General features: G+C 50.9%; 1 protein-coding gene across 1 annotated transcript; it reads left to right on the top strand.

Annotated features, from left to right (window-relative positions):
• The first annotated feature begins 9,559 nt into the window (after positions 1 to 9,559).
• Positions 9,560 to 11,908, top strand: LOC123398931 (cyclin-D4-1-like). The gene is made up of 6 exons (XM_045093372.1): positions 9,560 to 9,992; positions 10,102 to 10,188; positions 10,265 to 10,363; positions 10,477 to 10,678; positions 10,794 to 10,891; positions 11,149 to 11,908. Exons 1-6 carry the CDS (start codon positions 9,702 to 9,704, stop codon positions 11,428 to 11,430), a joined length of 1,059 nt encoding a protein of 352 aa, XP_044949307.1. The 5' UTR covers positions 9,560 to 9,701; the 3' UTR covers positions 11,431 to 11,908.
• Positions 11,909 to 12,279: the final 371 nt, after the last annotated feature.

The raw sequence follows: 12,279 nt of genomic DNA, 5'->3' as shown, positions 1-12,279 counted from the left end.
CGACATATAAGGGAGCCGCTAACTAGATTCTTGTTCATAGTAGGGACATGCTGCACGTTCCTTAGTTGCATGATCTTTCCCGAAGTAAACTTCAGATCCACCGTGCCAATGCCATGAACAGAAGCATGCGACCCATTCCCCATTAGGACGGAAGCATCCCTTGCGACCTGATAAGAAGTAAACAAAGAGATGTGAGCACACACATGAACGTTAGCACCTGAATCAATCCACCATGAAGATAATTGAACTTCCCACACGTGTAGCACTCTAGCTCGGCCTTCTTGAACTTCTTCTTCTTGAAGGTAGTCGTCTTTATAGGCTTGTTGAAAACAGGCTTGTTCTTTCCTTTGATCTTGTTTTTTGGGAACCTTTGTACCATGTTGGCAGTAGGCCGAACCTCACCTCCTTTCTGAGTAGTGTCTTTAGCCCGAGCTTTCTCTTCAACATCAAGAGATGCAATCATATTTTCAACTGATATCTCCCGTTTCTTATGTCTCACAAAAGTGGAAAAGTTTCTCCATGAAGGAGGCAACTTTGCAATCACGCACCCTGTTGGAAATAGGCCCTAGAGACAATAATAAATTGGTTATTATTATATTTCCTTGTTCATGATAATCGTTTATTATCCATGCTATAATTCTATTGATTGGAAACTCAAATACATGTGTGGATACATAGACAACACATTGTCCCTAGTGAGCCTCTAGTTAACTAGCTCGTTGATCAAAGATGGTCAAGGTTTCTTGGCCATAGATAAGTGTTGTCACTTGATAACGGGATCACATCATTAGGAGAATGAAGCGATGGACAAGATCCAAACTATAGACGTAGCATATGATCTTGTCAATTTATTCTTACTGTTTTCTGTATGTCAATGTATCTGTTCCTATGACCATGAGATCATGCACCTCCCGGACACCGGAGGAATACCTTGTGTGTGTTAAATGTTGCAATGTTACTGGGTGACTATAAAGGTGCTCTACAGGTATCTCCGAAGGTGTCTATTGGGTTGGCGTGGATCAAGACTCGGATTTGTCACTCCATGTGACAGAGAGGTATCTCGGGGCCCACTCGGTAATACAACATCACAACAAGCCTTGCAAGCAATGTGACTAAGGAGTTAGTCACGGGATCCTGTATTATGGAACAAGTAAAGAGACTTGCCTTTAACGAGATTGAACTAGATATGGAGATACCAATGATCGAATCTCGGGCAAGTAACATACCAATGGACAAAGGGAACTACATACGAGATTGATTGAATCCTTGACATCGTGGTTCGGCCGATAAAGATCTTCGTAGAATATGTAGGAACCAATATGGGCATCCAGGTCCCGCTATTGGTTATTGACCGTAGACGTGTCTCGGTCATGTCTGCATAGTTCTCAAACCCGCAGGGTCTGCACTCTTAACGTTTAGTGACACTATAGTAGTATTGGGATATGTATGTTGGTGACCGAATGTTGTTCGGAGTCCTGGATGAGATCCCGGACATTACGAGGAGCTCAGGAATTGTCTGAAGGTAAAGATATTTATATGGGAAGTCCTATTTTGTTTGCTGGAAAAGTTTTGGGTTTTATAGATATTGTACCGGGAAGCTTCTCGAAGGTTCGAGAACATTCGAGAGGGTTCCAGAGGAATCCGGAAGGGTCCCTCCATCCTCTAGGATGTGCATAGGTTGTAAGGGGGCGTTCAAGCCTTGTTGGGCCAGCCCCCAAGGGCCCATGCGGTTGGGAGGGAAGAGTCCCTAAAGGGGAAGGCACCTCCTAGGTGCCTTGGGAGGGAGAAAACCTCCCTAGGCCCATGCCCCCTCTTGGGCTACGACCCAACCCTCCTCCTAGTGTCCTATATATAGCGGGGGAGAGGGAAGGGCTGAAAACACCAATTCCCATGCCCAGGTGGCAGCCCTACCTCTCCCATAACTTCGTTTTCTCCTCAAATTAGTTCCGGCAGTGCTTGGCGAAGTCCTCCTCACACTGCTCCACCATCATCTCCATCATGCCGTCGTGCTGGTTGAGATCCCATCATGATCTGGTTGTACGTGCCCAATAGAGAGAAAAATCGTATTCGATAGATGAACATGTACAATTGGTATAAATTCATGAAATTAATCAAGATTGTATTCCCTTTTAGGTCATTTCCCAATGAGAATATCTCTTAATTATTGTCAAGAATGTTCCAAGTTTTAGGATCATAAATATCAAAAGAAGAAGCGTGCTAATCTGCATTTCCAGGATTCTCATGGTCACTAAGATTTTGAGTCTTTTGATTGGCATCAACATTGGCATGATTTTCCTCGTCACGATTGTCCTCAACTACATTCTCACTATGATCGGATTGTTGTTTACCATTTGTGATATATAATTGCTCATTATTTGTAGCAGCATCTTTCTGGAACACAAACTTATTCGTTGAGCCTTGTTGAGATTTAATCAACTTGTTTACTCTTTTCTTGTTGTTTCTTTTCTGACAACGAGATAGATGTCTTTTAACTAACATGATTACACTGCAAGTGAGATACACGAATACCAGATGAGAGATTGAGGATTTGAGGTTTTTAGATTGAGAGTTTGAGACCGCTAGAAATATTCGCCCATAAATTAGGAATAGATTGATCTGACAATTACCTTCTAAATGGTGATTTTGCCGATTTGATCCCCAAACTAAGCTCCTGGTTCGGTGTGACCGTGCGGTGCGCCGGTGTCGCCGTGCGTCGCCTTTTCGTGCTCCCTGTTCCGTTGTGCGTGTTCATCACTTCCTATTTTCCGATTTGATCGAGAAGAATCAGAAGAGGGTTGAGTAATGAAAGGGAATTGATGGTCTTCCGTGCGGCTGCCGTGCGGTACGTGGGCGTGGCTGCTTGCTGGGCTCAGGGCTGGCTGGGCCGCGGTTGGACTTGAGTCATTCATGGGTTTTTATTACCTCTGCTGTGTAATATATACATACTGCATACATACTATGAGCCCCTCTTTAGGCCTGGTCCGGGCCGTCGCACCTCTCGCACTCAGCCGAAGCCGACCCTAGCGATGGTGGACGGCGCACTTGGACAGAGCAGTCAAAGCTATGCGAGGGACGGAAAGGGTTGGTGACGTTGCCGACACTGCGTCACCACGCGACGGGTGTTGTGGAACCGGAGTTGCCGCCCTCATCTAGTCATGACCGCCTTAAAATGACGAGGAGGGCGATCTCCTCCACATCGTCCGACTCCGCATCTCACGAGAGGCTCACCCACTTGTCGGGGTCGTTGGATCGGCTACCAAAGCTAGCATTGCTCCCATCAATGCCCATCGATCGGAAGGGGAGGTGACTCGGAGTGGAGAAGACGAACGGAGAGTGAGTGAAGTGGACCGGTTGACTTCGGTCTAGGGTTTATCCGAAAGGGGCTACTTGTGAAGCCCGTGACGGGCCACTGTGGGGCCGCACTGACGTGACACACACGTCCGAACCTCCTTGATATGAGTGGTGTCGGACAGACCGGTCGTTAGAGGCGTCCAACTCGGTTGGCCTGTTTTGACCAGTTGGTGACCAATCCATTCCGGACGTTCGAGACCGGTTTAGCGATTTCGTTCCGTATTTCGTTGGACGCGACAAGGTTTTCATGTACGCGCTCAAATCCAGCAAGAAGATCACCTTGCACTGAAGGAACTGCATGATGGAGACACGGGCTAGCTAGCCAACACTAGCTACGCGGTCCGGCTGCAGAAAACCCAATCGAGGCACCGACTTTTGCATCCGCAGCACGTCTTGCGGGACTGAATGACTGACACAAACAGCGAGAGTGTGTGTGTGTGTCCGCCGACGGCGACGCTCCGGTACGGCGTACCACGCGCAGTGAAGTGTCGACCATCGCAGGGCCTGCGTCCGCCCGACTAGTCGCCACTCGCCGGACCGCGCCCGCGCGCACCGGTGGGCGCCATGCGTTTTGGCTTTGGACACGCACGCATGCGTTCTCCCGCCAGTTATTATAAGCGCCCTGCAGCTGCAGGTGCACCTAACTAGCCGCGCCCGAGCGGGGCGGTGGTCACCACCAGCCCGGGCGTTAAATAACACGCAACGAAAGGCGTTCCTCGAATGGTCAGGCGGCCATTTCGAGAGCTCGGATCTCGACGGAGCGGTCAGTCAGTCATCGATCGTCCTGCCGGTCACTCTCTTGGACCATGCATGCAAAGCGGGTGTGAGCGGGGGACTCGGCCCTCCTGGCCGCTGCTCGATCGATCGTATCGCATCGTATTGCCACTGTGAGTGAGAACACGCACACCAGCAACGCCAATGCTGTAGCCTGTAGGACTACGTACGTACGTGCTGTGCCAGACTGCGCGGGACTGTGCCGCAGATAAAAGTGACCGCCACAGTGATGGCGCCGTATGCCCGCCTACAGTCGCATGCGTACGTACGTACATACACACATACTACGTAAGTACAGCACTGCACAATGTATGTACACAAGGACGACGCCGTTGCGGATCCAACGGGGCGCTTTACGGGTCACGGCCTCACCGGAGAGCGGCGGCTGTATCGGATCCGTTCCGGCAGGAGGAAAGAAACAGTTATAGGAGGGCGCGCCGTGCGGAGCCCGAGCAATAGCATACTCAAAGATCGTTCCCCTGCGCTGGCTGGCTGGCTGGCTAGCTAGCTAGCTCTAAAGGTTAAAGCTGGTGCGTGCGTGCAGAGCACGGCGGCGCGCGTGGCCGCGGCGGTTCCCCGGGAGGGAATCCGATGGCTCGCACGCTAGCGCCGGTGGCCGGCGGGGAGGCGAGCGGCGGCGGCGGCGAGCCATGGAGCGCGCCGTACGGCGAACGATGAGGTGGGCGTCGCCACAGTGCTGCGACTTCGTGTGTTTTCGTGGCTGCAGTGGCGGTGTGCGGGGAGGGGTCTGATCACAGGTGAACGGCGGTGCGATCCGGGGCCGCCATGCCTGATCCTGCTCTGTCCGGTCAAAGGGGACGCTGTAGGACCGGCTAGCATGCACTAGAGCTGCCTCAGGCTCTGCGTTGCAGTTCATTGGGATAATGTGTGCGCAAAATGTTGCATGGAGTGGTATGACAAACCACGAGCGAATTATTTTTTTGTACTTAACTAATTATTGTTGAAGAAAACCAATATAAATTCTTCAACGATAAGTACCGTGACACAGAGAAAGCACTACTCCCTCCGTTCCTAAATATAAGTCTTTGTAGAGATTTTACTAGTGGACTACATACGAATGTATATAGACATACTTTAGAGTATAGATTTAATCATTTTGCTTCGTATGTAGACTCTTAGTGAAATCGCTTAAAAGACTTATATTTAGAAACGGAGGGAGTAGTTACAATGCATTTTTTTCGCCGTTTGTTACAAACCGTGTTGAGCTGAGTCGGTTTTAGAAAACGAAGTTGCATCATATCACATTGACTAGAAAGAAATCCCAATTTTTCAATGGACAAATTATTTGGTTTGGCTGGATCTCAATCGTTGAGGAAAACCTATGCGCTCAGAAAAAATAGAAACACGGCCAAAAAAACTGCGTAAAACGTACACCAAACACTAAAAGAAAAAACGTACACCAAACACTAAAAGAATATTTATTTCACAGCCCATTGAGAAATGGCAACTCGTTAACAATTTAGCACGTCATTTTATGGGTAAGGCTGATGTTTCATATTAAAAAAAAAGAGGCTGATGTTTCAGATGATGTGGCTCTGTCTCTTTTTTGCATTTTCCGTGACAATGACAGGTGGATTCAATCAATGAAATTTGCAAGCCACGGCTGACTAACTCGTCTACTACCAAAGGTGCAACACATCCCGCAACATGGAAGCGCTCTGCGATAATCACTATGGTTTATGAGCCATCTAGAGTTTTATTTGGGGCGACTCTTCAGTAAACATATAGTACTACGTACTTGTTTAACAATTAGTAAAAAGTATAGTAAATATGTGAGATGTAGCTGAAACAAGCGAGCCTCGTTGAAAACTTGCAGTTGAAACACATGATGCAATTGAAAGATTTTATGCAATTCTAAATGCAACATAATCAAACACACCATTTACTAGATTATTACATGGTAGTTGTGCAACAGTTGGCATTTCCCCTAAATTTAATGTGAAAACTAATTAGCAAACACAAAATAGAGAAGTGGGGAATATTATCCCTTGGTCGGGTTTGGAAACTCGTGGTGTGTATATTCTACATGCAGGCAACCCTCGATGTTGTTCGAACTAATTTTGTGCCCCACGCGCATACCGAAGAGGGCCAGAGTCAATCATGGTAGAACCACCTCTTGATCACTTTGAACAGATTTCAACACCATTTTGAATTTTGGTAATTTCAACGAGTTCCTAGAATTTTGGAGCATTCAAATTCCAGGCCATGTTCAAACAAATTTCAAATAAAATTTAAATCAGATCATTTTTGTTAAACACATGGTTAATTTAATGAGGCCAAAATTCAAATTGTTTTTTGAATTTTTTCGAAAGGTCCGACATATTTGTGTTACGAAAATTGCAAACGTTGATGCTCAAGGGAGTTCAAAAAATTCTTTAAAGCCACAAAATAGCATCAAGGTAGAGAAAAGGAGTTTTCATGGACGAACGCTCACTAACATCATAGCAGATATACTTTGCCGAGCTATAATTAAATAAAACTCAGCATGACCTAAAGGCTAAGATGACGCAATTGCTATCAGTGACGTGGTTATCGCTTGCTTGATTAATGGTAGACTAATTATTATGTTCTTTGCAAGGAGCTCCGCTTTTAGAACAAGAAACCCGAGAAAGCCGGAGAACGTTATATATAAATTCAGATCCAGATGTGGCCAAATTTATGCACGCACGTGTGTTGCATTGAGATATGTGCAAATTTGACATTCTCGTAGATGCTAGTTATCTAGTTTTTTTTCTTCAAATATCTACTTTAATTTGTGCGCGCGCGGGGGGGGGGGGGGGGGGGGGAGCTGCAACTTATCAATGTAATTATGATAAGATATATTGTGTGTAAGGTTATTTCTACAAAAAGAGAAAATTATTATCTGGCAAACGCCCAGACTTGTCATGCCATGATCAAAGGCAAAAGTTGCCATTTGGCACACAAAATAGCATAGGAATTGCCATGGTTTGGAGAGAAATTACTGCCATCCATTCGACTATAGCCAAAATAAGGTTAACGATAGCATAGCTAAATTTGCTTGTTTAGAAGATAGAACTATGACCTGGTTTTGTTCAGGTCCTTGAGATGCTATGGAGCTTGCTACGATTGATTGCAAGGATATTATGAATTGAGTAATACAAGTCCCCGTGTGCGTGAGATCCAATCCATTCCCCCTCCCCACGGGAGCCACCTGAGCCGCTGTCGCAGCTGGTGCCTCCTTGGACGCGGCGCTCCCTTCCAGCGACCATCTCCTCTCTGCTACGCCGCCGGCCCCCTCTCCGCCCTCCCTCCCGCTTCGCCGTTGCCGGAGGGGACACCGGCGAAGCCGCGCGCGCCCCGGGGATGGCGGCGGCGGGGCCCCTCGAGCTTTGGCGGCGGGATCTCTCGCTCTAGCGGGATCTCGGGATCTGGCTCTGACAGCGGGATCTCGGGCTGTGCCGGCGTTGGCCCTCGGGCTCTGGTGCTGCGGGATCCGGCGAGATCTCTCGTCCACCGGGGCTGCCATGGCGGATTCGGGACGCGCGACCAGTAGGGAGCGGCGGCCGGGTGCGTCTCCGGTGGCAGGGATCGTTGGCTGGGCGCGATTGCGGCGGCCACAGTTTTGGTGGTGACGGCTTCGGTCAGGGGGCGGTGCGCCTGGTTATGGTCAGCCGTCGGTGGCTGCTATGGCGGCCGGCGGTGCCAGATCTGGCCGCTGTCATCCGGCCCTCATCCGTGGGCCTCTCTCCTGCGGAGTTGGCGGTGCCGGCGTTTCGGGAGCCCTACATGCGGGTGAAGCCAGTGGAGGAGATTTGGATTGGGGGAAACCCCTTGGTTGGCCCAGGCCGGCCTCGCCGACGACGACGCTCAAGGGCGCCGTTTTTCTTTTTGGAGACGTCGGTATACATCTGCTCGTCTGCTCCCCTCCTTGCCTCTCGGGTGAAAACTCTAACTCCGGTGGGCGGCGGCGGCGTCCTTGACGTCGTGACCTTCCTGAAGGCGTCGCCTTGAGGGCTGAGTGGTGGTGGGCACTGTGTGGGTCCTGAACGGTTGCTGGTGGTGGGCATTGCTTCTTGTGAAACCCTAGGATCCGGTCTTTCAGATCGAACGATGGCGGTACTGCGGTGCCGTTTCTCTCTTGGGAGTATCGTTTGTGGAGCAGCGCTGGCGGACCGAGGCAGGAGGTGGAGCGGCTTCGTCTTGCACGGAATTTCGGTGGAGCTGTCAAGTCATGCCTGGCCGACATGTGCTACGCTGAGTCATGCCTCGTTGATAGGTGCTACGCACGACAGATCTCCCGGAGTCTTCACAGCTGGACGGATGAGCGCATGACGGTGGCGCCGTTGGGCGCCGTGGTGGCGTCGACGGATGATTGGACTTACAAGGATGATGCGGATCTCTTTTCTGAAGATGGGTTAGTGGCTCGAGGATGATGGCGGTTGGTAAAACGTGTGCGTGAGGTGTGCATTTTAGGTGTGCTGTACCGGCTGTTGTTCCCGATACGTTATGTGGATGGATTGAAAACAACACCGGTCTTAGATATGTGAAGTGAGAGCACTCCATATTATCGAGTTTGTAGGTGTAAGTGATGGCTTTGGGTGAATTGATGTATACTGTTGTTACAACTTTGTGGAATAATTAATAAGATGGCTGCATGCATCGATTGATGCAGAGGCCGGGGGTTTGCCCTCCTTGTCTAAAATAAAATAAAATCGAGTAATACAATATTTCACATGAAAAAAAAAGTGCATGACCCGACGGCTTTGAGGACGTTCGGGTGCCCTGAAAATCTGATGTTTCATTGGTATTGGCCTCGAAGAATGAACTAATAATAGAATTAAATAATCTTAGTTGTAGATTTTGCTGAAAATCCCCTCCACGGAAGTACCATCATGACCATATGTTAACGCCTTGCTTAACTCGACAGAGGCAAGATGTCATTGTGGCCCTCGTCACATGTGTCCGTTTCTTTCTTTCCCTTTTTTGTTTACCCCTCATGATCTCACATCATCTTCTGCAGCAATCGTCACATTTCGTTTCACCCATTTCACACCAGCATTACACATCTCTTCCACGCGTACTTGCCAGCCCGCAACGGTAAACGTAACACCATAACAGGAAAGAAACACGATACGGCACAGAAGAAGAATGCAGGGAAACAATAATGACGCGGAACAAACAAAGAAAGAAAACCAGCCGTAGTAAAAAAGAAAGAAAAGGCCCGGAAAAGCGACGCGGCGCCTCAAAGTACAAACTCGGAAAGAAAAGGTGGGAGCCGTGGAAAATGGGAAGTTTGTATTGCTCGAGTCAGCGCCCTCCCTTCCCGCTTCCGTTGCCCGTCCCGTCTTTACGTCCTGCCCAAAACACCCCCTCCCCGTTGTCCCCACGCCGCTACTACCACAGTACATACTAGGAGCAGTACAAAAGACCCGCCGTCCCCCCCTCCGCTCATCCTCCCCTCCTCCTCCTCCTCTTGCACTCCTCACCCGCTCCGGACCAGAGGCGCCGCACGAGGTCCGTCGAGGAGGTGGTGGAGCAAGCCGCGTCCGGGCCGTCCGCGCCGTGTATCTTTCACTGTACCGCGCAGCGTTTACATGGCGCCGAGCTACGAGATGGCCGCCTCCATCCTGCTCTGCGCCGAGGACAGCAGCAGCGTCTTCGGCTTCGGCGACGAGGAGGAGTCGTCCTCGTCGTCGGCGGCGGGAGGGTCGCCGTACTGCGGCGGCGAGCTGGCCGTGGAGTTCCCGCTGCCGTCGGAGGAATGCGTGGCGCGCTGGGTGGCGACGGAGGCGGAGCACATGCCCAGGGAGGACTACGCGGAGCGGCTCCGCGCCGGGGGCGTGGATCTCCGCGTGCGGGTCGACGCCGTCGACTGGATATGGAAGGTGCGTGCGCTCTTGCCCTTTCCTTAACCCACGCTGCGGTGTCTCCCTCTCTCTCTTCTCTTGCCTCTGCTTCGCTCCAGCGACTGACTGACCGTCGGCGCACCCGCAGGTTCACGCGCACTACGGCTTCGGCCCCGTCACCGCCTGCTTGGCCCTCAACTACATGGACCGCTTCCTCTCGCTCTACCACATACCCGTAAGGAGATGCTACGCCATGAACTCCGCCATTGCTTGCGGCGTTGCCTCATGCGGACCTCGTGTTATCTCTGCAGGAAGGCAAGGCCTGGATGACGCAGCTGCTCTCGGTGGCGTGCTTGTCGCTCGCTGCCAAGATGGAGGAGACTTCCGTGCCCCAGTCCATGGACCTGCAGGTGAGAACAACCTCTTCCTTATCTAACTCAAGCAGCGGCGGGAAGATGACTCAAGCACGTCTCAAGTTGTTCTTGTACTGACCGCGGCAATGTCAATGTTGTTGGTCGACCAGGCCGGGGACGCGCGGTACGTGTTCGAGGCCAAGACGATCCAGAGGATGGAGCTGCTGGTCCTCAGCACGCTCAAATGGCGGATGCAGGCCGTCACCCCCTTCTCCTACCTCGACTACTTCCTCCACCAGCTGAGCGGCGGCAGTGCGCCGTCGAGGCAGGCCGTCCGGGACGCCGCCGAGCTCGTCCTCTGCATATCCAGAGGTGCGCACGCACGCACACACCATCTCTTTCGTCGGCACGCATCGATGCCCAGAGATGCATCCACCATTTTGTTTTGCACAATATCTGACGCCGTGGGTCGGTTCACGCACGACAGGGACCAACTGCCTGGAGTTCCGGCCCTCGGAGATCGCCGCGACGGTCGCCGCCGCCGTGGCCGGGGAAGAAGGCGCTTGCTGCACCCACGTAGATAAGGTGCGACACGCACGCAACGTTTTTTTTTTCTTCCCTTTGTCTGGGCACCACGTCTCATTTACTGCGTCGCAGCGCGGTTCTTGGCCTTTTGGAGCCGCTGTACGTTTAGGCATGCAGAAAAAAAAAAGCCATTGCAGCATTGCAGTCACCACTGCCCCTGTAGCCGCGCGTACTTCTCCAGACACCATGCAGGGAACGCGTGAGCTGCATTTACCCTCTCTTTACATGGCGACTTAATGGCTTCTTGCTTTCTGCAGGAGCGGGTGGTGAGTTGCCATGAAGCCATGATCCAGGCCACCGGCGCCACTGTGCCGCCACCTAAAACCGCAAGCCTGATGATGGGCAGAGCCTACTCCCCCGCCATGTCTGCGCCGCGGAGCCCCACCGGGGTGCTGGACCTGGACGCCGGCTACCTTAGCAGCTGCACAAGCGACGGCACAAGCACGGCCACCATGGCAGCATCCTCGTCGCCTCCGAGCGCGAGCTCCGGCTTCGACAGCTCCCCGGTCAGCAGCAAGAGGAGGAAGATCAGCAGATGATGATTTGGACGATGATATGCTCCAACCCCACCGGTCTACCCCCCCAAAAAAAATCTTGATAGATTGATTAAAGGTCTCTCGGTGCGCAAGTCAAATGATTTCGATGCACTGCGATGAGCTTTTGATGGCGCTGAAAGGACCAAAGGCAGCGCGTTGTGGACATGACAAGAGCGCAAAGACGTCCATGGATGGATGAATAAAGACGGGCCAGGCTCGGAATTACTGCTACTATCGGTAGGCAGGGACAATGGTGGTCGTTCCCGAAAGAGCAAAGGTTTTGTGCAATGACGAAGCTGTGGATGCGATGAGATGGGACGCCCAAAAATAATAAGACGGCGGCACAACGCAAGAGCACCGACTGTCCTAGCTCTGTTTTAGCTGCTGCTTAGTTTGCACTGTCCTGTAACTTTCCCCTGTTTCCTTTGTGAAAAATGAAAAAAAATGAGAGCGAAACAAAAACAAAATTTTGGGCGTCGAATAACGATGGCATGATTGAGATCCATGAGGAGGCAAGGCTAGCCAGTATAAAAACAAAAAAACAAAGACAGAACCCATAAGATGTGGGAGTGGGTTTTGCTTTAGGGGTTACAATGAACTATCAACATCATCTATGATCGGTTTTTCTTTTTCGCTTTGCGCTTGCACTAGTATATAGTATGTCTTGCTGCCATCACATAATGTTTGACCACTTGTCTCTGCATAGACCCCGTGGAAATAAAGAGGGGAGACACTGTCTGGACGAACCCTCGGGAACACAAGCATAAAAATAGTGCTGGTGCCATACAGTGCAGCGGGTTTTATTGGAGAATCTGCCTAACGAAATTAGGTTAGTTGGAGTGTAATGGTCCA

The sequence above is a fragment of the Hordeum vulgare genome, chromosome 5H (assembly GCF_904849725.1).
Source record: "Hordeum vulgare subsp. vulgare chromosome 5H, MorexV3_pseudomolecules_assembly, whole genome shotgun sequence".
Lineage (NCBI taxonomy): Eukaryota > Viridiplantae > Streptophyta > Magnoliopsida > Poales > Poaceae > Hordeum > Hordeum vulgare.
This window is presented reverse-complemented; position numbering and strand designations above follow the sequence as displayed.